At 49.1% G+C, this 25,829-nt stretch overlaps 1 protein-coding gene across 3 annotated transcripts in view; it reads left to right on the top strand.

The window, feature by feature from the left end:
* acsl3a (acyl-CoA synthetase long chain family member 3a) overlaps positions 1-25,829 on the top strand; it is a 170,964-nt gene that overhangs the window by 124,196 nt on the left and 20,939 nt on the right. For all 3 annotated transcript variants that reach the window (XM_072474530.1, XM_072474529.1, XM_072474531.1), the window contains 3 exons: positions 5,348-5,471; positions 5,873-5,944; positions 20,154-20,293. In XM_072474530.1, the coding sequence (XP_072330631.1) occupies positions 5,348-5,471; positions 5,873-5,944; positions 20,154-20,293 (336 nt within the window). The remainder of the gene's footprint in view (positions 1-5,347; positions 5,472-5,872; positions 5,945-20,153; positions 20,294-25,829) is intronic.

Genomic DNA, 25,829 nt, shown 5'->3' with positions numbered 1-25,829 from the left:
AAACCATTAACATTTATATAGCTCTTTTCACGGCTTTAGGACATTTATTAGGCATACGACTATAAAAAATAGGAACAAGAGTAGGCTGTTCTGCCAGTCAATAGGATCATGGCTGATCCGACATGCCTCACGTCCACTTTTCTTGCCCTTTCCCTGTAACTCTTGATTCCCTTACTGATCAAGAATCTATCTCTCTCAGCCTTAAATATACACGTGAACTCTACCTATCCCCACAACTCTCTTTGACAAGGAGTTCCAAAGACATACAACCCTCTGAGAGAAGAAATTCCTCCTCATCTCAGTCTTACATTGGCACCCCTTTAGTCTGAGACTATGCCCTCTGGTCCGAGAATCTCCCATGAAGGGAAACATCCTCTCAGCATTTGCCCTGGTAAACATTAAGAATCCTATATGTTTCAATGAGATCACTTCTCGCTCTTCCACATTCCAATGAGTAGAGTCCCAACCTGTTTAACCATTGGTCAAAAGACAATGGGCAGGATTTACCAGCTGTTCGCACTAGTGGGAAATTCCGATCCCATGCCGGTGCATGGGCTTCCCTGCGGCGGAAATCCCATTGACAACGGCGGATCTGGTAGAAATCAGTCCAACACGATTTCTCTTTCATGAAGCACTGCTGAGTCTGCTTAGATTATGATTTTTCAAATGTGCTGCAGTTACTTCCTTAATAATTGATTCCAACAATAGATGTTGGGCTAATCAGCCTATAGTTACCTGCATTTTTTTGCCTCCCCCTCTTTTAGAATAGGGGTGTCACATTGGCAGTTTTCCAATTCTCTGGTACTTCTCCAGAATCCAAGGATTTTTGGAAAATTACAACCAATGCATCCACTATCTCTCTGGCTACTTTTAGGATCCGAGAGTGGAAGTCATCAGGGTCTGGGGACTTATCTGCCTTTAGCCCCTGTAGAGATCTACCATGCATTTCTAGTGAAGTCTCGCAACACTAAAACTCAGTAGAAATTTGAGTTAAACTTCTCGGATGCAAATAAGAATCTTTTATTGCCTCTACTTGATTACAATTGAGAGAAACTTAAATCTATTCTCAATAAATTCCGGCTAGCAAAAGGACTTAAAAAGAAGTAACTTATAAACAATTTAACTTTCAAAATAATACAGAAATGGCTTCTTGCTGTCGGCAAAACAGCTTGCATGAACTTCAAAGGTTCGAGTGGAAAAGTGAAAATATGAAAATAAAGATAGCGAGTAGCTAGATCAAAGTATAGAGTGATCCTGGAATAAAATGGCTGTGCGGACCCTCATGTTTAAAGAGAATGTTATCAGTCTGAAGCCATCTGTCTACACCTCTATGTCATCCTAATTGGTTTGGGTGAGAATCAAATACATTTGATTTGATGGGTAACTGTCAATCCTTAATGTGCAGCATAAGTTTTGAATGTTTCATGTTTGAATATTTGTGTATGCTATGGAATGCGATTTTGTGCTATTATCAAGACTGGTTTTTACTGGTTTTCTGCTGACTTTGCTTTATCCATTTTCTGGACAATGGTGCCTTCAATTTTTTTGGTGCTTATTTCGACCTTGATCTTGATTACTGGTACAGCTCATTTCTTAATATGAAACTAACTTTAAAATCTGTTCATGAGAACAATAGTTTGTTCTTTTTGTCAGCAAAATGTTTTTATCTCCAATTAGTTTGTGGATGTGTCAGGCAAAAGCTTCTGTTGAAGTTGTGTGTTTTGTCAGGACCTAAGGTTATGAGTGCTGAAATCCTTATTTTAAAATGGGTTTAAAACTGGGCTTTAATATTTACATTAAAATAGCCTTTTTACCTATCAGAAAATAGTTGATTACCTTCAGCCCCATTAGTTTGCCTAATACTACTTCTCTAGCGATGGTGATGGTATTTAATTTCTCCCACATATTCTTTAGTATTAATGGGATGTTCGAAGTATCTTCCACCATAAAGACTGATATCTGTTAACTCCTCTGCCATTTCCTTGTTCCTCATAACTGTATCCTGAGATTCATTTTCTTTTTTTTTAATAAACATTTTATTGAGGTATTTTCGGTATAGTAACAACAAAATAAACAATATGCATGAAACCATAAACATAGTGCAAAAGCCATTTACCTCTCTCGTACAGGTCCCACCCTTATTGACCCTCTACTCTAATCTAAACTACGCCCCCCCCCCCCCCCCCCCCCCCCCCCCCGGGTCTGCTGACGATTAATTTCCCGCAAAGAAGTCGATGAACGGTTGCCACCTCCGGGTGAACCCTAACAGTGACCCGCTCAAGGCGAACTTGATTTTCTCCAAACAGAGAAAGCTAGCCATGTCCGATAGCCAGGTCTCCGACTTCGGGGGCTTTGAGACCCCCCATGCTAATAGTATCCGTCTCCAGGCTACCAGGGAAGCAAAGGCCAGAACGTCTGCCTCTTTCTCCTTCTAGATTCCCGGGTCTTCTGACACCCCGAAAATCGCCACCTCTGGACTCAGCGCCACCCTTGTCTTTAACACCGTGGACATGACATCCGCAAACCCCTGCCAAAATCCCCTAAGATTTGGACATGTCCAAAACATGTGGACATGGTTCACTGGTCCTCCTGCACATTTTGCACACCTGTCCTCAACCCCAAAGAATCTGCTCATCCGGGCCGCTGTCATGTGAGCCCGGTGAACAACCTTAAATTGTATCAAGCTGAGCCTGGCACATGTTGCGGACACATTGACTCTACTCAATGCGTCCACCAGAGATTAATTTTCTAATTGTTCACTTTGGCATCTCTTCTTTTTTATATATTAAATAAGTTCTTGTCAGTTTTTATATTCCTCACTAGTTTGCCCTCGTAGTTTTTTTTCTCCTTTGCTGGATTCTGAATTTACCCCAGTCTTGGCTATCACTGACTTTTTCTTCCTTGTATGCTTTTTCTTTCAACTTAATACTCTCCTTACCTTTCTTGGTTAGCCATGGTTGGTTTATTCCTCTCTTAGAAACTTTCTTCCTTACTTGGATATGTTTTTGCATTGTCATGAATTATGTGCTTAAATGTCTGCCACTGCTTGTTTACTCTCTTTCCTGTTAATCTATCTGCCCAGTTCACTTCAGCTGACTATCCTCATTTCATTGTAATTCCCTTTATTTAAGTTAGACACAGTTGTTTCTGACCTAAGTTTCTCATTTTCAAACAATATTACATTAACCATGTTAACTACTTCCTAGGGAATCTTTTACTCTGAGGTCATTTATCAAACCTGCTTTATTACCCGTTCCAAATCCAAGATAGCCTGGTCCTTGGTTGGCTCCATGACACGTTGCTCTAGGAAACTATCCCGAATGCACTCTATGAATTTGTTGTCGTAGCTACCCTTTCCAACTTGATTAACCCAATCAACATGAAAATTAAAGTCACCCGTAATTATTTCTCTATTATTTTTACATGCTCCTATTATTTGGTGATTTATATCCTTTCCTATAGTGTGGCTAGAGTTTGGGGGTCTATACACTACTCCTACCAATGTCTTGTTTCCTGGCTGTTTTTTACCTCCACCCAAATGGCCTCTATATCATCCGAGTCTAGATCCTCTCTCACAACTGCCCTTATTTCATCTTTTCCTTTCCTCCTGTCCTTCTGGAAGGTCAAATACCAGGGAATATTAAGTTCCCAATTTTGATCAGCTTGTAACCACGTTTCTGTAATGGCTGTGAGATCATGCCCGTTTAATATAGAACATACAGCACAGAAGAAGGCCATTCGGCCCATCACATCTGCACCGTCCCACTTAAGCCCTCACTTCCACCCTATCCCCGTAACCCAATAACCCCTCCAAATCTTTTTGGTCACTAAGGGCAATTTATCATGGCCAATCCACCTAAACTGTCTTTGGACAGTTTACTGTCCTTATTTCTCCTTCCCTTGTCACCTTGCTTAGGTTCCCATCCCCCTGTCATTCTAGTTTAAACCCTCCCAACCACACTAGCAAATACTGTCCCTAGGCCATCAATCCATTCCTGCCCAGTCTACTCATCCAGTTTATACTGGTCCCATCTCTCCCAGAACCGGTCCCTATGCACCATCCTTCCAGCCATGTATTCATCCGAGATATATCCTGCTATCTCTACTCTGACTAGCGCATGGCACTGGTAGTAATTTTGAGGTCCTACTTTTCAACTTGCTTCCTACCTGCCTATATTCGGCTTTTAGGACCTCATCCTTTTTTAACCTATGTCATTGGTACCAATGTCTACCAAGACCACTAGCTGTTCACCCTCCCCCTCCAGAATGTCCTGTAGCCGTTCTGAGGCATCCTTGACCCTAGCACCAGGGAGGCAACATACAATCCTGGAGTCTTGTTTGAAAACGCCTATTTAAAAGTATTTTATAGCCAATAAGTGCTTCTGAAATGTACCCACAGTAGTAATGCCCACCAAGAAAGCCCACCAACGACTCTACTTTCTCAGAAGTCTAAGGAAATTTGGCATGTCAGCTACGACTCTCACCAACTTTTACAGATGCACCATTGAAAGCATTCCTGCTGTGCCCAAGACCGCAGGAAATTACAAAAGGCCGTGAATGTAGCCCAGCCCATCACGCAAACCAGCCTCCCATCCATTGACTCCATCTATAATTCCCGCTGCCTCGGAAAGGCAACCAGCATAATTAAGGACCCCACGCACCCTGGACATACTCTCTTCCACCTTTTTCCGTCAGGATAAAGATACAAAAGTTTTGAGGTCACGACTCAGGAACAGCTTCTTCTTCCCTGCTGCCATCAGACTTTTGAATGGTCCTACCTTGTATTAAGTTGATCTTTTCTCTACATCCCAGTTATGACTGTAACATTACATTCTGTAGCCTCTCCTTCCCTATGTACGGTATGTGTTGTCTGTATAGCATGCAAGAAACAACACATTTCACTGTATACTAATACATGTGACAATAACAAAATCAAATCAAATAATGCAGATAAATGTGGCAGCCAAATTGTCCCACAAAAAGCTATGGGACAAATGTGCAGATAATCTGTTTTGTGATGTTGGATTAAATATTGACCAAGGCACTGGGAAATCTGCTCTTCCAGCACGAGTGCCATCGGATTTTTTTCCCATCTACCTGAGACTGTAGACAAAGCCTTGGTTTAACATTTCACCTTAAAGTCCATAACTCTGATTTTGCATCATTCACTCAGTACTAATTGGCCCAGATTGTGTTCAGTGGGCCTTCTGATCGAGTGGCATGAGTGTTACAACTCAGCCATGATATGAAGTGTGTAAAATGATGTTAAATATATGATTTTTCGAAGATTGATATTTGACGTAATTGTTGAAAACCTATATACCTGGATTTTGTATTTCCTTTAAAGACCAAAGGACACCTACATTGGTTACCTACCCCTGGCACATGTCCTGGAGCTGAGTGCGGAAACACTTTGTATGGCTTGTGGCTGTGGTATTGGCTACTCCTCCCCTCAGACTTTAGCAGACCAGGTACGTGTTAATCAATGCATTCATTATTCGCATCACATTTAGAATAGTCACTGTGGTGAAATATTGAACAGATCTTATCTGCATTTCAAATCATGCTGGTTTCTCCTTAAATGTTCCTTTCATTAACAATCTGAATTACTCTACCTATTATAGACATACAGCAATTTTTACCTATACTTTCAAAACTTGGAAAAATAGCATTGTATGTTCTATTTGAAAGAAATATTTAGCGCTCTAATTTGTATGACTGAAGAACAAAACACTTATCCTTAACCATGCATTTATGAGGGTGAAAATATCTGAATCAAGCGATAAAAGGCATAATTCAATTGCCTTTTGAAGGACAATGTTTACATTCAGTTGATTTTATTGTATAAGTAACCATTGTTTGTGTTTTGTAGTCTGCCAAAATCAAGAAAGGAAGCAAAGGTGATACAACAGTACTTAAACCAACGCTATTGGCAGCTGTGCCAGTAAGTTTTTTGTTAAAATTTGGACAGATTATTTTAGCTACCAGACACTTGTTACAAAATATGAACTAAACAAATGTTATCATTATAAACACTACCTGAATATACAGTGCTTAATTGTAAAAGTTCATTACCAATGCGCTATCCTTTCTAGTAAGGAGATCTATTGTTTACTAATTGGCTAGAACTGAAGTTCTTTTCAAGAGAGAGATCTACATATATGTGGTGGTGGTATCCCCAGATAATGTTTGCGTGTCTGTGGGTACAGCATAACCCTATACATTTTGTTAAACAAAGTTGACACTGCACTGGAAATGCGCTATTAAACCCCAAGCAGTGTAAGGATGTATCTTCCAGGGAGCCTCTCATCATTTCATTCTGGCCTCAAATTGGGCTTATCCTCTGCGGTTATAGTGCGATACTAGGGGCTAATTAGACATTAAAAAAGGGATTGGGAGAAGAGCTAGTGAAGGTGGTCCGAGATATGTTTTGGGAAAGCTTTTGAGATGTGGCAAGACCAAGATGTCTACAAACATAATATCAATATGAAGGCCCTGATGGCTCGTGCTGGGCAAGAAGTGGAAGTAATCCAAACTCAGATAAACCAAGATGTGAGCTTTGGTAGAGTACTCGAGCAACAGTGGCTACTGGGTCATAGAATCATAGAATTTAAAGTGCAGAAGGAGGCCATTCAGCCCATCGAGCCTACACCGGCCCTTGGGAAGAGCACTCCACTGGATATATCCTGTACCTCAACAAAAAGATTTTCTTTCTTGAATAAGCAGTAAAACATTGCCATATCAGACTTAAACTTAATGCACAAGTGAATATGTAATTTTTTAAAAAATATATATATTTATTAAAGTTTTTTAACACAATTTTTCTCCCTTACAAACAATAACCGCCCCCCCCCCCCACCTCGTAACAAAAAAAAAACCAAAAACGAGAAATCGCGCAGAGCAAGATGTATACATGGCAAAATGATATATGTACACAGCTTTGTACACTGGCCCTCACCCGTACGTGCCAGTTTCCCCAACCCCTTCATGTTATCTCTTGCTCATCCACCCTCCTAGGCAGTCCCCCCCCCACCCACCCCCAGGACGTCCCCCCCCCCAAGGTTGCTGCTGCTGCTGACCGACCTTCCTCTAACGCTCCGCGAGATAGTCTAGGAACGGTTGCCATCGTCTGTAGAACCCCTGCGCAGACCCTCTCAAGGCGAACTTAATCCTCTCCAACTTTATGAACCCAGCCATATCATTTATCCAGGCCTCCAGGCTGGGGGGCTTTGTCTCCTTCCACATTAGCAAGATCCTTCGCCGGGCTACTAGGGACACAAAGGCCAGAATGCCGGCCTCTTTCGCCTCCTGCACTCCCGGTTCATCCACTACTCCAAATATTGCTAGCCCCCAGCTTGGCTTGACCCGGACTTTCACCACCTGAGATATTGTTCCCGCCACTCCTCTCCAGAACCCCTCCAGTGCCGGGCAAGACCAAAACATATGGACATGGTTCGCCGGGCTCCCTGAGCATCTTCCACATCTGTCCTCTACCCCAAAGAACCTACTCAACCTCGCCCTCGTCAAGTGCGCTCTGTGGACCACCTTAAATTGTATCAGGCTGAGCCTGGCACACGAGGAGGAGGAATTAACTCTACCTAGGGCATCAGCCCACAGACCTTCCTCGATCTCCTCCCCCAGTTCCTCCTCCCATTTAACCTTCAACTCTTCTACCAGCGCTTCCCCCTCTTCTTTCAACTCCTGGTGTATTTCCGACACCTTGCCCTCCCCGACCCATACACCCGAGATCACCCTATCTTGAACTTCTTGTGCCGGGAGCAACGGGAATTCCCTCACCTGTCGCCTCACAAAAGCCCTCACCTGCATATATCTAAAGGCATTTCCCGGGGGTAACTCGAACTTCTCCTCCAGTGCCCCTAGGCTCGCAAACGTCCCGTTGATGAACAGGTCCCCCATTCTTCCAATCCCCGCCCGATGCCAGCTCTGGAACCCCCCGTCCATTTTCCCCGGGGTGCTCCCATTGCACCCCGGTGCCGTCTCCACTGGCCCCAGATCCTTAGCGTTGCCGCCACCACCGGGCTCGTGGTATGCTTTGTCGGCGAGAGCGGCAGCGGTGCCGTCACCAACGCCCCCAGGCTCGTTCCTTGACAGGACACCATCTCCATCTTCTTCCATGCTGCCCCCTCTCCCTCCATAACCCACTTGCGGATCATCGCCACATTTGCTGCCCAGTAGTAGCTCCCCATGTTTGGCAGCGCCAACCCTCCTCGGTCCCTACTGCGTTCCAGGAACCCTCTCCTTACTCTCGGGGTCTTATTCGCCCACACAAACCCCATAATACTCCTGCCTACTCTCTTAAAAAAGGCCTTCGTGATCACGATGGGAAGGCACTGAAACACAAACAGAAACCTCGGAAGGACCACCATTTTGACCGACTGCACTGTACCCGCCAGCGAGAGCGGTAACATGTCCCATCTTTTGAAATCCTCCTCCATTTGCTCCACCAACCTCGTCAGATTCAGTTTATATAGGGTCCCCCAACTCCTGGCTATCTGGATGCCCAGATACCGAAAGCTCCACTCCGCCCTCCTCAGCGGTAGGTCCCCTATTCCTCTTTCTTGGTCCCACGCCTGTAATACTAAGAGCTCACTCTTCCCTACATTGAGCTTATAGCCCGAAACCCCCCCAAACTCCCTTAGAGTCTGCATGACCTCCACCATCCCCTCCATTGGATCCGCCACGTACAGCAACAGGTCATCCGCATATAGCGACACCCGATGCTCTTCTCCCCCCTCGGACCACCCCCCTCCATTTATTAGACTCCCTCAATGACATGGCCAATGGTTCGATCGCCAATGCGAACAACAGGGGGGACAGGGGGCACCCCTGCCTCGTCCCTCGGTACAGTCGAAAGTACTCCGACCTCCGCTGGTTCGTCACTACACTCGCCATCAGGTCTCTGTAAAGGAGCTTAACCCAATTGATAAACCCTACCCCGAACCCAAACCTACGCAGCACCTTCCAGAGGTACTCCCACTCTACTCGGTCAAAGGCCTTCTCCGCGTCCATAGCTGCCATTATCTCCTCCTCTCCCTCCTCCGACGGCATCATTATCACGTTTAAGAGCCACCGCACATCGGTGTTTAGTTGCCCGCCCTTTACAAATCCCGTCTGGTCCTCGTGGAATACCCCCGGGACACAGTCCTCAATCCTCGTGGCCAGCACTTTTGCCAGCAACTTTGCATCCACATTGAGGAGCGAGATCGGCCTGTACGATCCACATTTCAGTGGGTCCTTGTCCCGCTTTAGGATCAAATAAATTGTCGCTTCCGACATTGTCGGGGGCAGGGTCCCCTCCTCTCTTGCCTCATTAAAGGTCCTCACCAGTAGCGGGGCCAACAGGTCTGCGTACTTCCTGTAGAACTCCACCGGGAATCCGTCCGGTCCCGGGCCCTTCCCCGCCAGCATGCTCCCCAAACCCTTGCTCAGCTCCTCCAACCCAATTGGTGCCCCCAAACCAGCCACCTCTTGCTCCTCCACCCTCGGAATCTCAGCTGATCTAGGAATCGTCTCATCCCCTCTTCCCCCGCTGGGGCTGGGATCTGTACAGCTCTTCATAAAAGGCCTTGAATACCTCGTTTATTTTCGTCGCACTCCGAACCGTGGCTCCCCTTCCATCTTTGACTCCCCCTATTTCCCTCGCTGCCATCCTCTTACGGAGCTGGTGTGCCAGCATCCGACTAGCCTTTTCCCCAGACTCGTAGGTCGCCCCCTGCGCTTTCCTCCACTGTGCCTCCGCCTTCCCTGTGGTCAACAGGTCAAACTCCGTCTGGAGCCGTCGTCTTTCCCCAAGTAATCTTTCCTCCGGGGCCTCTGCATATCTCCTGTCCACTCTCAAAATCTCCCCCACTAACCTCTCCCTTTCCATACCCTCTGTCTTCTCCCTATGAGCCCTAATGGAAATTAGCTCTCCCCTGCTCACCGCCTTCAACGCCTCCCATACCACCCCCACCCGCACCTCCCCGTTGTCGTTGGCCTCCAAGTACCTTTCGATGCACCCCCTCACCTTCCTACACACCACCTCGTCCGCCAGCAGTCCCACATCCAGCCACCACAACGGGCGTTGGTCCCTCTCCTCTCCCAGCTCCAGTTCCACCCAATGCGGGGCATGGTCCGAAACGGCTATAGCCGAATACTCCGTCCCCTCCACCCTCGGGATGAGCGCCCTACCCAGAACAAAGAAATCTATCCGGGAGTAGGCTTTGTGTACATGGGAGAAAAAAAAATTCCCTGGCCTGCGGCCTTGCAAACCGCCATGGATCCACTCCCCCCCCATCTGATCCATAAACCCCCTAAGTACCTTGGCCACCGCCGGCCTCTTTCCAGTCCTTGATTTGGAGCGGTCCAGTGCTGGATCCAACACTGTATTGAAGTCCCCTCCCATTATCAGGCCTATCTCCAGGTCCGGAATGCGCCCCAACATGCGCTTCATGAATCCTGCATCATCCCAGTTCGGGGCGTATACGTTTACCAACACCACCCCCGTCCCTTGCAGCCTACCACTCACCATTACATATCGCCCTCCATTGTCCGCTACAATAGTCTTCGCCTCAAATGACAACCGCTTTCCCACCAATATTGCCACCCCTCTATTCTTCACGTCCAGTCCCGAGTGGAATACCTGTCCTACCCATCCCTTTCTTAACCTGACCTGGTCCGCCACCTTCAGATGTGTCTCTTGGAGCATGGCCACGTCCGCCTTCAGTCCCTTTAAGTGCGCGAACACTTGAGCCCTCTTCACCGGCCCATTCAGGCCCCTCACATTCCACGTTATCAGCCGGATTGGAGGGGCTCCCCCCCCCCCACGCCCCGCCGACTAGCTATCTCCTTTTCTGGGCCAGTCCCGTGTCCACGCCTCCCTCACCCTCCAGTCCCCCAGAGGGGGGACCCCCGTCCCGACCACCTCTTCTGTGTCCCATTCCCTTTCGGCCAGTGCAGCAGCAACCCTTTTTCCCCCCCCTTCCCTCCCCCCGCTAGACCCCTGTCTAGCTTTTTTGCTCCCCCATGTCACTCCCGTAAGTCAGCTGACGCCTGCTGACCCCAGCTTCCCCCCGCCGTCCCATTGACCTCCCCGCGTGGGAGTCTCCCAATCCATATGCATTCCTTCATTCCCCTTCCCGCCTTTCTTCCCGCGCGCAGGAAAAAAACCCGCGCTTTCCAAAGCCCGCTCCGCTCTGGCGCAGCTCCTATCGCTGCCTTGTCTCTCTCCCCCAGCCCATGTAACATTTCCTGCACGTGATTGACCCCCTAGATACAACAACCATCACACATCATACCCCAAAACATCCCCCCCACCCTCACAAACCCTCAGTTAGAGTCCAACTTTTCGGCTTGTACAAATGTCCATGCCTCCTCAGGCGTTTCAAAGTAGTAGTGTTGGCCCTTGTATGTGACCCACAGTCGCGCTGGCTGCAGCATTCCGAATTTCACTTCTTTCCGGTACAACGCCGCTTTGGCCCGGTTGAAACCTGCTCTCCGCTTTGCAACCTCCGTGCTCCAGTCCGGGTATATTCGGATCTCTGCATTGTCCCACTTACTGCTCCGCTCCTTCTTGGCCCATCTCAGGACCCACTCTCTGTCCGTGAACCGGTGGAACCTCACCACCATCGCCCTTGGCGGCTCATTTGCCTGGGGCTTCTTCGCCAGCACCCGATGTGCCCCGTCCAACTCCAGCGGCCTCGAAGGGGCCTTCGTGCCCATCATCGTCTCGAGCATCGTGCTCGCGGATGCCCCGGCATCAGCCCCCTCCACTCCCTCAGGGAGACCCAGGATTCGCAGATTCTTTCTCCTCGACCTGTTCTCCAGGTCTTCGAGTCTTCCCGCCCACCTCTTGTGTAGCGCCTCGTTCTGCTCCACTCTTCACCGCCAGGCCCATGAGCTCGTCCTCGTTCTGACTGACTCTTTTCTGTACCTCCTGGATCTTAGCTTCGTGGGCCTTCTGCGTGATCCCAAGTCCTTCAATTGCCGAAAGCATAGGCGCCAACATCTCTTTGCGCATCTCCTTGCGCTGCTCCTCGAAGCAGCGCCTGATGAACTCCTGCAGCTCCCCTTTGTCCCTGGCCGCCGCCATTTTGTTTTCTTTCCCTCGCTTCTCCCGTTGCTCCAGTGCCGCTCCTTTGGCCTTTACACTTCTGGTCCGTTTCATAGAAGTTGGCAGTGTTTGCTTCACCAGTCTGCCCCAAAAAGTCTATGGAAACTCCTGAAAAAGGTCTGAGAGTCGGTTCCAGACGGGAGCTGCCAAATGCGCGACCTACTCCTCCATGGCCGCCACCAGAAGCCTCGCCCCGCCTCTTCAATGGCCTTGGTAGATTCTTTCACAGTTGTTCCCTCTGCTGCTAGAATTCACCTTTGATAGAGTGAAGTCAGATTGCATCTTTAAGCTTGCCCTTCCCCCGCCTGCATGCTGGAAGGGGCCTCTGTCTATTGCTGCAGCTCAAGCCAAATCCTTCACTGTTTCTGCCGGGTCTGGCAGCCAAAAGACACAACATTCCTGGGGGACACCGTCAGGGGAATGCTGCAGTCTTCTTCCCACACCGGGAAATGTCAAACAAATGCCGTGGGGGCCCTGTAAAAGAGCCCAAAAGTCCGTTCCAAGCGGGAGCTGCCGAATATGCGACCTAGCTCTGCATAGCCGCACCCGGAAGTGAATATGTAATATTTTTAACAATTTTACTTGAGTGTTTCATAATCTGTCTTTGGAGTTTACACATTCTTCTCGTGTCTGTGTGGCTTTCCTCCAGGTGCTCTGGTTTCCACCGACAGTCCAAAGATGTGCAGGTTAGCTGGATTGGTCATGCTGAATTGCCACTTAGTGTCCAGGTTAAGTGGGGTTATGGGCTTAAGGCGGGGAAGTGGGCCTAGGTTAGGATGCTCTTTCAGAGGGCCGGTATAGACTCCATGGGCCAAATGGCTGCCTTCAGCACTGTAAGGATTCTATTTCCTTGAACAAAAAATAATTGTTACAAGAGGACATAACTATAAGCTTCAAGGTGGGAGATATAGGAGGGATGTCCGAGGTAGGTTCTTTACTCAGAGTGGTTAGGGTGTAGAATGGACTGCTTGCTGTGATAGTGGAGTCGGACACTTTAGGATCTTTCAAGCGGTTATTGGATAGGCACATGGAGCACACCAGAATGACAGGGAGTGGGATAGCTTGATCTTGGTTTCGGACACTGCCCGGCACAACATCGAGGGTCGAAGGGCCTGTTCTGTGCTGTACTGTTCTATGTTCTATGTTGCAATTCCTGCTCAGCTAATTTGAAGTTAACTATTAAATATGGATTTGTCTCTTATTCTTGTTAATTCTGGGAGCTATTGAGGCTAAACCAGCTTTTAGAAGATAATCCAATTGACCCCCACCCTCTCCCCAGTTCACTGAATATTTTTTGTTTATTAACTACCCCAAAAACAGTTCCTGAGGTGGTTCCTTAGTTAACAGTCAGGCAGATTCAAAAGGCATGGGCAGTCATTCTCTTAATTGCGAAATTTTCAGTATGTGCTGAGTTGCATGTGATTTGTTTAATGGTTTTGGTTAGAAAACCAGGCTGATAATATCTGCAACGTGTCTTATCAAATTAAAATAGTTTTTGACAGCAGCTGGGATCTTTTATAACTTAATGGCTTAATCTTTCCAATGGGACATTTCTCTAGAAAGGAAGGACATCCTTCTAGTATAGAGATGTTCCTGATGCGCACTGATTTGACACGCCAGAGGTGGGCTATCCCATCAGTGCTGAGCGGTTGCAATAGATTGGAGAGCGAACTTTGTTGCAATAGACAATTTAAAGACAGGCTTCAGATCTGCTTGAAATATCCCTTAAGATTTATTTTTGTCGTTGCTCTGGGACTTGTGAGCTATCACATAATTGTGCAAGTTCTTTTTGCAAGGAAAGCTCTTGAGGCCTCCTGTCAACTGATAATCCAAGATACCAGAATTAGACAGGCTGCCTGGTATCCACTGTTTCAACAAGGCTGAAGGGACGATTGATTATAAAACGATTTATTTGCAACTGTGCAATGCTTATCTTCTGTACAAAGAACATTTTTTAAAAAATAAACATTTTATTGAGGTATTTATGGTTTTATAACAATAACAGAAAGAACAATGTACATACAAATATAAACATAGTGCAAAGGCCGTCTTCCTCCCTCACAGGTCCCACCTTACCAACACCCGAGTCCAAACTAAACTAAACCCCAACCCCCCCCCCCCCTTCTGCTGACAGTTAATTTTCCCCAAAGAAGTCGACGAACGGCTGCCACCTCCGGACAAACCCTAACATTGACCCTCTCAGGGCGAACTTGATTTTCTCCAGACAGAGAAAGCTAGCCATGTCAGTTAACCAGGTCTCCGAATTTGGGGGCTTTGAGTCTCTCCAAGCTAATAATATCGGTCTCCGGGCTACCAGGGAGGCAAAGGCCAGAACGTCTGCCTCTTTCTCCTCCTGGATTCCCGGGTCTTCCGACACTCCGAAAATCGCCACCTCTGGACTCGGTACCACCCTTGTTTTTAACACCTGGGACATGACATCCGCAAACCCCTGCCAGAATCCCCTAAGCTTCGGGCATGCCCAAAACATATGAACATGGTTCGCTGGCCCTCCCGCACACCTTGCGCAGCAGTCTCTACCCCAAAGAACCTGCTCATCCGGGCCACTATCATGTGTGCCCGGTGAACGACCTTAAACTGTATCAGGCTGACCGTGGCACATGTTGTGGACACGTTGACTCTACCCAACGCATCCGCCCAGAGACCATCCTCTATCTCTCCTCCTAACTCGTCTTCCATTTGTGTTTCACCTCCCCACTCTGCGTCTCCTCTGACCCCATGAGTTCTTTGTAAATGTCCGAAACCCTCCCTTCTCCTACCCACATTCTGGAAACTACCCTGTCCTGTATCACCCTTGGTGGTAAGAACGGGAAGGTTGAGACCTGCCTGCGTAGGAAATCTCACGCCTGCAGTTGCCTAAACTCATTTCTACCTGTCAGTTAGAATTTCTCCTCCAGCTCCCACAGGCTGGGGAAGCTCCCCTCTATAAACAGATCTCCCATTCTCTCGATCCCTGCTCTTTGCCTTCTCCGGAACCCTCCATCTAACCGATGGTTATTGTAGATTGGAGACCAGACCGATGCTCCCTCTGGCTCCCACATGTTTCCTCTATTGCCCCCAGACTCTCAGGGCCGCCACCACCACGGGGCTGGTGGAGTACCGTGCCGGCGGGAACGGCAGAGGCGCCGTTACCAATGCCCCCAAACTCACGCCCTTACATGATGCCGCCTCTATTCGCTCCCACATCGACTCCGCCGCCCCCCCCCCCCCCCCCCCCCCCCAGTTCCTAATCATGGCTATATTTGCCGCCCAATAATAGTTCGGCAGCGCCAGCCCCCCCCCCCCCCCCCCCCCCCCCCCGGCTCGCTCCAGCTTCCTCTTTTTTTACTCGCGGGGTCTTACCTGCCCATACAAAGCCAGAGATCACCTGTTTGACCTGTTCAAAGAAGGTCCGTGGAATAAAGATGGGGAGACATTGAAACAAAAACAGGAATCTCGGGAGGACCATCATTTTCACTGTCTGTACCCTCCCAGCTAAACTCCCAACGAGAGCATGTCCCACCTCGGAAATCTTCCTTCAGTTGGTCTGCTAGTCGGGTCAAATTTAATTTATGTAGCCATTCCCATTCCCGTGCCTCCTAGATGTCGAGGTACCGAAAACTTCCCCTTGCCACTCTAAACGGCAGCTCCCCCAATCACCGCTCCTGGCCCCTTACCTGGATCGCGAACATCTCACTTTTCCCCATGTTCAATTTATAACCCGAGAACCGGCCAAATCCCCCCAGAATCCTCATAATTTCTTCCATCCCTTCTAGTGGGTCCGAATCATATAGTAGCAGGTCATCTGCGCATAGCAAGACTTTATGCTCTGCCTGTCCCCGAACCAGCCCCTTCCAGCCCATTGAGGCTCTCAGCGCAATTGCCAGCAGTTCTATGGCCAGCGCAAAAAGAAGTGGGGAGAGGGGGCATCCCTGCCTCGTCCCCCGGTGCAGCCTAAAATAGCCCGATGTCAACTTGTTCGTCCATACACTCGCCGCGGGCACCTGATACAGCAGCCTAACCCAGTCGATGAAGCCCCATCCCAACCCAAACCGCCCCAGCACCTCCCACAGATATTCTCATTCCACCCAATCAAATGCCTTCTCTGCGTCCATTGCGATCACTACCTGTACGCTCCTACCCTCTGGGGGCATCATGATCACATTCAGCAGCCTAACTTTGGCCGCCAACTGCCTACCCTTAACGAATCCCGTCTGGTCCTCCCAATCACGTCCGGAATGCAATCTTCGATCCTAGAGGACATGATTTTGGCCAGCAGTTTGGCGACTACATTTAATAAGCACAGCTCCGGGTCCTTGTCCCGCTTCAAGATCAGTGAGATCGTGGCCTGTGACATCGTCGGGGGAAGCACCCCTCTCTCCCTTGCCTCATTAAATGTCCTCATCAACAGCGACCCGAGTATACCAGAGAACGTTTTATAAAACTCCACTGGGTACCCGTCTGGTCCCGGGACTTTACCCGCCTGCATGGCCCTCATCCCTTCTGCTATTTCTTCCAACCCGATCGGGGCCTCCAGTCCGTCTACCAACCCTTTGTCAATCTTCGGGAACCTCAGCCCCCCTCCCGAAGAATTGCCTCATCCCCTCCAGCCCAGCTGGGGGTTCCGACTCATACAGCCTGCTATAAACCTCCTCAAACACTTCATTAACCTCTGCTGAATCTCTGACCAGGTTCCCATCCCTGTCCCTTACTTTCCCAATCTCCCTGGCTGCCTCCCTCTTTCTGAGTTGCTGTGCAAGCATTCTGCTGGCCTTCTCTCCATACTTATATATCGCCCCCCTCGCCTTCCTCGGCTGCTCCACCGCCTTCCCTGTAGTTAACAAGCCAAACTGCCTGTAGCCTCCGTCGTTCCCTTAGAAGCCCTGCCTCTGGGGTCACTGCATATCTCCTGTCGACCTGAAGAATTTCCCTTATCAGTTGGTCCGTCTCTGCTCTGTCTATCTTCTCCCTGTGGGCTCGTATCGAGATCAGCTCCCCTCTAACCACCGCCTTCAGCGCCTCCCAGACCATCGCAGCTGCGATTTCCCCCGTATCATTAACTTCCAGATAGTTCTGGATACATTTCCTCACCCGCCCACACACCACCTCATCCGCTAACAGTCCGACATCCAATCTCCAATGCGGGCGTTGGCCACCCTCCTTGCTCACCTGTAGGTCCACCCAGTGCGGGGCCTGAGCTGAGACCGTGATCGCTGAGTACTCAGGGTCCACTACCCCCGTCAGTAAAGCCCTGTCAAGATTTTACAAAGTCAATCCGGGAGTACACTATGCATGTGTGAGTAAAAGGAGAACTCCTTCACTCTCGGCTGCCCAGGTCTCCATGGATCTAACCCCCCCCCCCCCCCCCCCCCCCCCCTCCCCCTCCTCCCCCCCCCCCCCCCCCAATCTGCTCCATAAACCCCTTTAGATCCTTTGCCATTGCTGGCACCCTGCCTGTCCTTGAACTTGACCGGTTTAGCCTTGGGTCAATGACTGTTGAAGTCCCCCCCCCGCCCCCCACCATGGCCAACTTGTGCAAATCCAGGTCTGGGATCTTCCCCGACATCTTCCTTATGAACTCCACATCATCCCAATTTGGCACGTACACATTCACGAGCACCACCGACAGCCCTTCCAGATTCCCACTAACCATGATGTAACCGCCTCCCACATCCCGCCTCGAATGACACTCACTTGTTAATCAGGATTGCGACCCCTCTCGTCTTAGAGTCCAGCCCCGAGTGAAAAACCTATCCGACCCATCCCTTCCTTAATCTAATCTGATCGGTTACTCTAAGGTGCGTCTCCTGCAACATTGCCATGCCCGCCTTCAATACCCTCAAATGCGCGAACACACATGCCCTCTTAACTGGCCCATTTAGCCCTCTTACGTTCCATGTGATCAGCCTGGTTGGGGGCTTCTCCCCCCCCCCCCCCCGCCGATCGGCCATCACCTTTCTTGGGCCAGTCTCCAGCTCGCGCCCCACGCATCCGTCCCCAGGCAGCCTCCGACCCCAACCTCCCTCTTGTCCCCAGCAAAAGTCCCTCCCCTGTCAGCAGAACAGTTAAGCATAGCATCTGCTCACCTCCCACTGCGCTTCCGTGAGGCAGCCCGCCCAGATAGCTTGGTAGCCCCCGCCCATGGCACCAGACATTTTCCCACCTATTGTCCGCTGCCCCCCCTCCCCCCCGGCTCAGACATACATATGCAAAAGAAAACAATCCCAACCCAATTGCTCGAAAGCAACACAAAGAAAATCGAAAAGATAACCCCACATCTAAAATTCACACCTCCATCCCCCATTAGTACAAATGCAAACTTGAATAACATGAACGCTGCAGCAAAGTTCAAACCCCTCAGTCCATTGCCAGCCCTTTCCTTCTGGTGAAGTCCATCGCTTCCTCGGGCGACTCAAAGTAAAAATGTTGTTCCTCATAAGTGACCCAAAGATGGGCCGGATACAGCAGTCCAAACTTCACCTTCTTCTTGAACAGGGTTGACTTTATTTGGTTGAACCCTGCTCTTCTCCTGGCCACGTCCGCGCTCATATCTTGGTATATACGCAGGATGCTGTTCTCCCATTTACAGCTCCATGTCTGCCTGGCCCACCGTAGAATACACTCCAGGTAGCCGGGGGGGGGTCCCCCCCCACACGCGGCTTCCTCGCAAGCGCTCTGAGAGCCCTGTCCACTTCCAAAGGTTGGGAGAACGTCCCATCCCCCAGTAACTTCTCGAACATGCCCGCTATATATGTCCCTGAGTCCGCTCCTTCGGACCCCTCCGGGAGGCCAACGATTCTCAAGTTCTGTCGGCGGGACCTATTCTCTAGATCCTCCACCTTCTCCCGGAGCCTTTTCTGTTGGTCTCTCAGCATCCCCACCTCCAACTCCACTGCTGTATGATGTTCCTCCTGCTCAGTCAGTGCCTTCTCCACTTTCTGGATCGCCCAATCTTGAGCATCCAGTCTATGTTCCAGACGAGCAATCGGTTTCTTAATCGGGTCCAAGCATTCCTGTTTCTGCTTGACGAAGCCCTCCTGTATGAACTGCATCAGCTGCTCCATCATCGATGGGTCGTCGAACCAGGACTCCAGTCGGCCGCCATGCTTTCTCCTGCTGCAGCTCAGCCCAAGCCTTCTCTGTTCGCCTATTTCTTCCTTTGTGAGCACTCTTGGTCCATCTCTCAATGCACTGATGTAGGAATCCTCTTCACTATTGCATCCACCATCAATTTTCCGAATCAAATCCGACAAAAAATCAGGGACAAAGGTCCGACCCGAGCGGGAGCCACCGAATGTGCAACCTACTCCTTCATAGCCGCCACCGGATGTCTGTACAAAGGACATTGCGGATACAATAGATCAGGCTTGTCCAACATTTTTTGCTTGGAGGTTACATTTCCATTTATTTCTGACTCAAGGGGCTGATGACCAAATTTCAGAAAGATGTGGTTTGGCAAAACATTAAACTAAATTTTTAAAACAAAAGTTGAGGTATTAAGAAAAGAAACCTTTGCTGAGAAAAAAAAAATGAATAAATTAAATTAAAAGAAGAGTTGTTAATAAAAAGGACAAGTGTGTGAGGGGGTCAGTGTGTGTGCCAGGCTCACTCTCAGGGTGCAGATGTGTACACGATGGTGAGAGTGAGTGAGAAACATGAAACAGGCAGTAAGGCACACACACGCGCACACACTCCCACACATGCTAGTGAGCCTATCGAGAGGAATGGACTGATTGGAGGAACAGCTACTTGCAGGATTTTCCACTCTACTTAACCTGTCTGACCGGCATTTCAAAAAATGGCGCCGGGGGCCAGATAGAGTGGCTTTGGAGGCCGCAATCCGTCCTGCGGGCTGCAAGTTGGCCTGCAGCAGATACTGTCCACTAAGATAAACTGACTCAGAAAGGCTCGGGTCTTGTGAGCTAAAGAATTAAGAATCACTCTCCATCAAAAAATTATATTTTTGTCATATGCAAAAGAACAAAACCAACAACTACTTAAAACAAATCGGTAAAATCATTGTTTTTCATTAATGTGTCAACAGGAAATTATGGATCGAATTTATAAGAATATTGTAACCAAAATAGAAGACATGAGTAGTATACAACGGACTCTCTTTGTTGTTGCCTACAACTACAAAATGGAACAGATGGCCTTGGGTTGCAGCACGCCTATCTGTGATTGGTAGGATATAAATAATCAAGTCTGATAACTTATTTTATAGTAACAAATGTACGAAGGATACAATTGTTGGATATAAAAATTATCATGTCTTACTAACATTAGTGTGTTTGGGGGGGGAAGAGAAAATATGTGGGGTGGATTCTCTATCAGCTGACGACGTAATCGCAAAATGCGATTGGGTGGAGAATCGGTTTGATACCGAAATTGTGGCGGGCGCCGGTTTCACGCCAAATTGCAGTCTCCGGTGCCTCGATAGCGGCGTCTATGCATTCCACTCCGCAGGTACTATAAATACCATTGGCATATCATTAGCGGGCCTGATCCAGTATTGTCTGTGGCCTCCGCAATTCTCCGCCTTCAATGGGGTGAATTCCTGACGGCGAATTTCACTTGTGCTTTGAAAAATTGAGAAACAGGCGACGTGACTGATGAGGGAGAGAGAGGAGGTAGGACACAGAGAGGCGCTGCAGTGGCTGCTGTCCTGACACTGGCTGGGGTGGTGGAGGGGGGAACCAAGCGACAGGCGTGGGGCCAGGGTGTCCCCTCCATGGGACTGGGATGGTGCCCAGGCACGGACAGCCTGGGCCTGCAAGGCAACCCACTGACCACCCACATTGGCCCTGGATCGGCAGAGTGACAACGGCTGTATGGGTGCTCCCACCACAGCCCCCTCCCCCAAATGGGCACCGGACGGGGGCCGTGTAGCGTACTGCTGGCAAGAGCAGCGCCAGCTGAGAGTACGGGGCGGGCGCCAGGGTCAGAGGCCCCCATGGTGCTGGGTACCGACGGGGCCATGTGTTCAGGGATGGGGGCGGGGGTTGGACGGACATGCAACCGGGGCCACTGTGTAGCCCGTTGGACATGGGGTTATCGGGGTACACACCATGCTAACATGTTGGCCGTTTACCCCTGCAGTCAATGGATAGTGGAATACGACCAGCAATGATGGCCTTTATCCTAGTCGGCACAGCCCTGGGGTATGCACTGCGGCTGTACAAGGTGGAGCTGCTCGAGAAGGAGGAAGCTACAGCAGTGGAGGAACAGCATGCAGCCGCTGAAGATGGAGAGCCGGCCGCCCAACAGACCGAGGGGGAGGAGCTGCAAAAGCGGCGGCGCCCCCTGAGGCCTCGTGTGTCGGCAGCGCCTATCATTCGAGGACCTGCCAGGCAGGGCATGCTGTGGAAGATTCCAGCTGAGCAGGGGGCCAGTGCGACACATCTGCTAGATCATGGTGCACCTGGCACCATGGGGGAATGGGGGAGGACACACACTCCCGGTGGCCATCAAGGTGACGGTCGCCCTGAACCTCTATTGCCACGGGGTCCTTCCAGGCGCCGATTGGGAACATGTCCGGGATCTCTCGAAGCTCGGTGAACAGTGCATATGCGCCATCACGGAGACCCTAGATGCCCATTTGACACAACACGTCCATTTCAATGTGGTCAGAGCCCATCCAGGATGCCCGGGCAGCGGGGTTCGCCACCATCACCGTCATGCCCTAGGTCCAGGAGGTGATCGGCAGTATGCATGTCGCCCTACGAGCACATGAAGATGACAGGCCGCTCTACACAAACCTAATGGGGTTCCACTCAACCTGCAGCTGGTGCATGACCATCAGACACATACCATGCATGTCTGCGGCCGATAACCGGGCAGTGTGCATGACGCCTGCATCCTGGCACACTCGACGATTCCTGGCCTCTTCGAGGTGCACTCCAGGCTGCGGGGTTGACTCCTGACAAACAGAGGTTATCCCTGGGGTTGTGGCTGATGACACCTATCCGAAGGTCACAGAACGACATGGAGACCTGGTACAACGATGCTCACAGAGTGACCAGGAACGCGATCGAGCAGTGCTTCAGCCTCCTGAAGATGCGGTTCAGGTGCCAGTATTGCGCTTGGAGGGTAGCTCGCATCGTGGTGGCCTGCTGTAGCCCCTACAACATTGCGCAGCAGAGCGGCGACATGCTGAAGGAGGAGGATGAAGGCCAGGTCTCGTCCATGTGGGGAGGGCGCGGATGGACAGGACATGGGGCCGAGCAGGCACGGGAGGCCACGCAACATATGCGCCAGGGCTGACGTGCGCACTACGCTCTGATTGCCTCCAGGTTTACTAACTGGGCGGAGGGTGGAACGGTGTGGCAGGTGAGAGACACGCAGCACAACAGAGTCCTGGGTTGGCAGTAACTGCGGGTCTGGTCCATGGGATGGAGGGTGACGGCAACCTGCTCTGCGATGGGCTGTGGTGCTCTACATCGTTTGACGTCTGACTCCTCCCCATGGTAGCACTTTCCACCGTCCATCTGGGGATCCCTGCATGCGAGCTGGCTATTCCATCACAGTCCCATTGATTCCCTGGAGTAGCAGGGGGAGGGGGGGGGGGGCACCGGCACCGGAGTGCTGAGCGCTAGTTGAGCTGCAGTCCCTGAGCCATGGCATCCGATATGGGTGCCTGCATGCGGTGCACGGTGGGGGTTCGATCGTCCTCCGGGTGGAGTGGTGAGGTAGGGTTCCGGGTGTGTGGGATGGGGGCTTGTGCCAGGGGCACAGTGGTGCCTACTCACTCCGGCCGCTCTGAGGAGGTTGTGCAGATTTTTATGACACTGCAGGCCGGTCCAAATGGTGTTGCTCGTGGCACTTACCTCTGTCACCTGCGCCCAGGCACGGCGAACAGCAGCGGCTGGCAGCCTCCTTCCCGGGCCGGGGTACTGGATGACCCACCTCTCCTCCACGGAGTCCAGGAGGGTCTCAAGTTCAGCGTCCGTGAATCTCGCAACCGCTCTTCTTGCTGGCTGGAATGGTGTGTATATACAGCTGCAGCTTGTCAGCCTCCTGACTGTCGATCGCAAATCCGGCATCGTTTCTCATTTGAATCCATTGTGTTCCACGGGGCGCCGGTGCTAGTCCCTCAACGGTCGCTGAATCAGTCCAGATGCGGTGCCAGTTTTGCTGTCGTGGAAGTCCACGAATCCTGCCCCGGCGTCCACATTTGGTCTCGGGAACAGAGAATCTCGCCGGTGATTTTTAAAAATTGCTTATTGTCAATGTAGCTGTAACTATTCGTTATTTAAATTTTCCTTCAAAATGTTATTTTTATTGTACAAAACAGTCTTGTGTAAAAAAAAAAATGGTTTCCCACTATTTATTCATGCACTTAAAGAAGCAATAAATACTGCTGGAAATATATTTTCAAAGTCATTCAATCCCACCCATCCACATTTCTTAAAGCCTAAACATATAGAGTACTAAAAATAAAATTTCTTTGACATGCCAAGTTATGGGCGGAACAGTGATGGAGTGGTTAACACTGCTGCTTTACGGCTTCGAGGACCCGGGTTCGATCCAGGCCCTGGGTCACTGTCCGTGTTGAATTTGCACATTCTCCCAGTGTCTGCGTGGGTCTCACCCCCACAACACAAAGATGTGCAGGATAGGTGGATTGGCCCCGCTAAATTTCCACTTAATTGAAAAAAAAGAATTGGGTACTCTCAATGTAAAAAAAAAGACTTGCCGTTTATTTTCTGCTTCAACGGACACTGCCATTTAATGTATCTGTTTTGGGCAAGAGTTACTCCAATGTTATGGGTTTGCTACAATTAACTTTCAAGAGTCAGCACTCCAAATCTCTTTGGTGGTGACTAAACCTAACTCGAATATCTCTGTTAAGCTAAGTGAGCAGCACTTGTCACGTGGTCGCACTTTTTATAACTACACAGTTGGGCAGCTCTAAATTAGGCTGGGTATAGATTGTCAGTCAACCTAGTTCAGTGTTTTATATTATCAGGGCTTTTTGCAGGGAAGTAGAGGCATAAAAGCTAAAATATTAGTACTGAGTAATATATATCTTAATAACTGACTTTATAACACACTTAGAATAGAATTTCCTTCTACTATAAGAAAAAGGTTTTTTAAATTCATTCAAGGGATGTGGGTGCTGCCGGCTAAGCCAGCATTTATTGCCCTCAAGAAGGTGGGGTGAGCTGCCTCCTTGAACTATTGCAATCCACATGGTGTAGGTATGCCCACAGTGTTATTAGAGTGGAAGTTCCAGGATTTTGACCCAGCCACAGGAACAATTATATATTTCCACGTCAGGAGTGAGTGGCTTGGAGGGGGACTTTTAGGTGGTGGTGCTAACACAGTACTTTATTGTACTTCATTTAAGAAGACTACCGTTTGTATCTAAAATAATAAAACACTGCAAATCTTAGACTGTTAATACATCATACACAGTAGACATGTTGCAATAATGATTAAGATGTTGTATCAACTTCTTACAAAAGTGAGAAATGTGTTGTTAATATCTTTAAAAACACATGGATACCAAGACTGTCGGTTTCAAATATAATAGTACTAGGAGTTCAGGCATGCTGCAGATATCAGATTCAGTGCTGTCAGCCGCTCCTTTAAGTAGTCTGGTTGTCTGTTTCAAATGGAAGATGAGTGCCATGGTCTTGTATCAGCCACCATGCAGCATAGGAACATTGGACTTTGGAGCAGGGGTAGGCCATTCAACCCTGAGAGCCTGGCTAATTTTCTGGTTCCTTTGTCCTCATTCTGAGATCAAACTATTTGGCAACATCAAGGCGTTAGTTAGATGTCCTTTTGAAAGTCCAAATATTTGCTGCTAAATTCGTCAGTGTTTATAAAATGCAGAATAACTGCTCAACTTATATTCAAATCACTTCTCCCGTGTGAATGAATGGCTAATCCCCAATGAGGCTGCCCATGTTACTCCTTTTCTGGCAAGCTTCTGCCCAAAACATACATTAAAATTCTTTTCAGTCTTTTTTCATGGACTATGACAATATCTTGTTGCTATACACTTAATATCATATAAATTAGTGGAGTTTAAAAAAACAAAAACAATTTTGCTTCAATGTTAATTTAACACAGCACTTTGCTTTGAAATCTTGAATAAAATTATGCTGTAGATGAGCCAGAGCTTTTTTGCAGTTCAACATTGGAAAGACCAAAGCCATCCTTTTTGCCGCCCAGGACAAATTCTGTCCCCAACCCAATAGCATATTTCTCCTTTCTGGATGTTTGCTCAAACCCAGTCTCAGCACAACGGTACAAAAGTTCACTTTTCTGCCAGCTCTCAATCGAGCTCCAAAGCTTGCATTTCGTCCAAGACTAACTACTTCCACTTTCCAAGTGCCTTACCTCTATGTTGCAACAAGCCACTGAAATACTCATCCGTGATCTTGCCACTTCCAGACTTTACTTTTCCAATACTCTTTTCAGCCTGCTTCCTGACCTCCACAGAACATAGAATCTGTGATGAGCTCATTCACTGGTCCTTGCGGACCTCTTATTTTCACCCATCCCTAATGTATCAACTCAAATGTCTCATTGCTAATCCCTTCCATTGTAATTTCTTCCTGGCCTCTGCTATTGTCCATTCCCTCTGCTTTACCATTGTTATTTATAAATTTATAGTATCCAATTATTTTTTTCCAACTAAGGCAATTTAGTGTGACCAATTCACCTGTCCTGCACATCTTTGGGTTGTGGGGTTGAGACCCATGCAGAC

This window comes from Scyliorhinus torazame, chromosome 14 (assembly GCF_047496885.1).
Source record: "Scyliorhinus torazame isolate Kashiwa2021f chromosome 14, sScyTor2.1, whole genome shotgun sequence".
In the NCBI taxonomy this organism is placed as follows: Eukaryota; Metazoa; Chordata; class Chondrichthyes; order Carcharhiniformes; family Scyliorhinidae; genus Scyliorhinus; species Scyliorhinus torazame.
The sequence above is the reverse complement of the archived record's forward strand: the minus strand, read 5'-3'. Positions and strand labels throughout refer to the sequence as shown.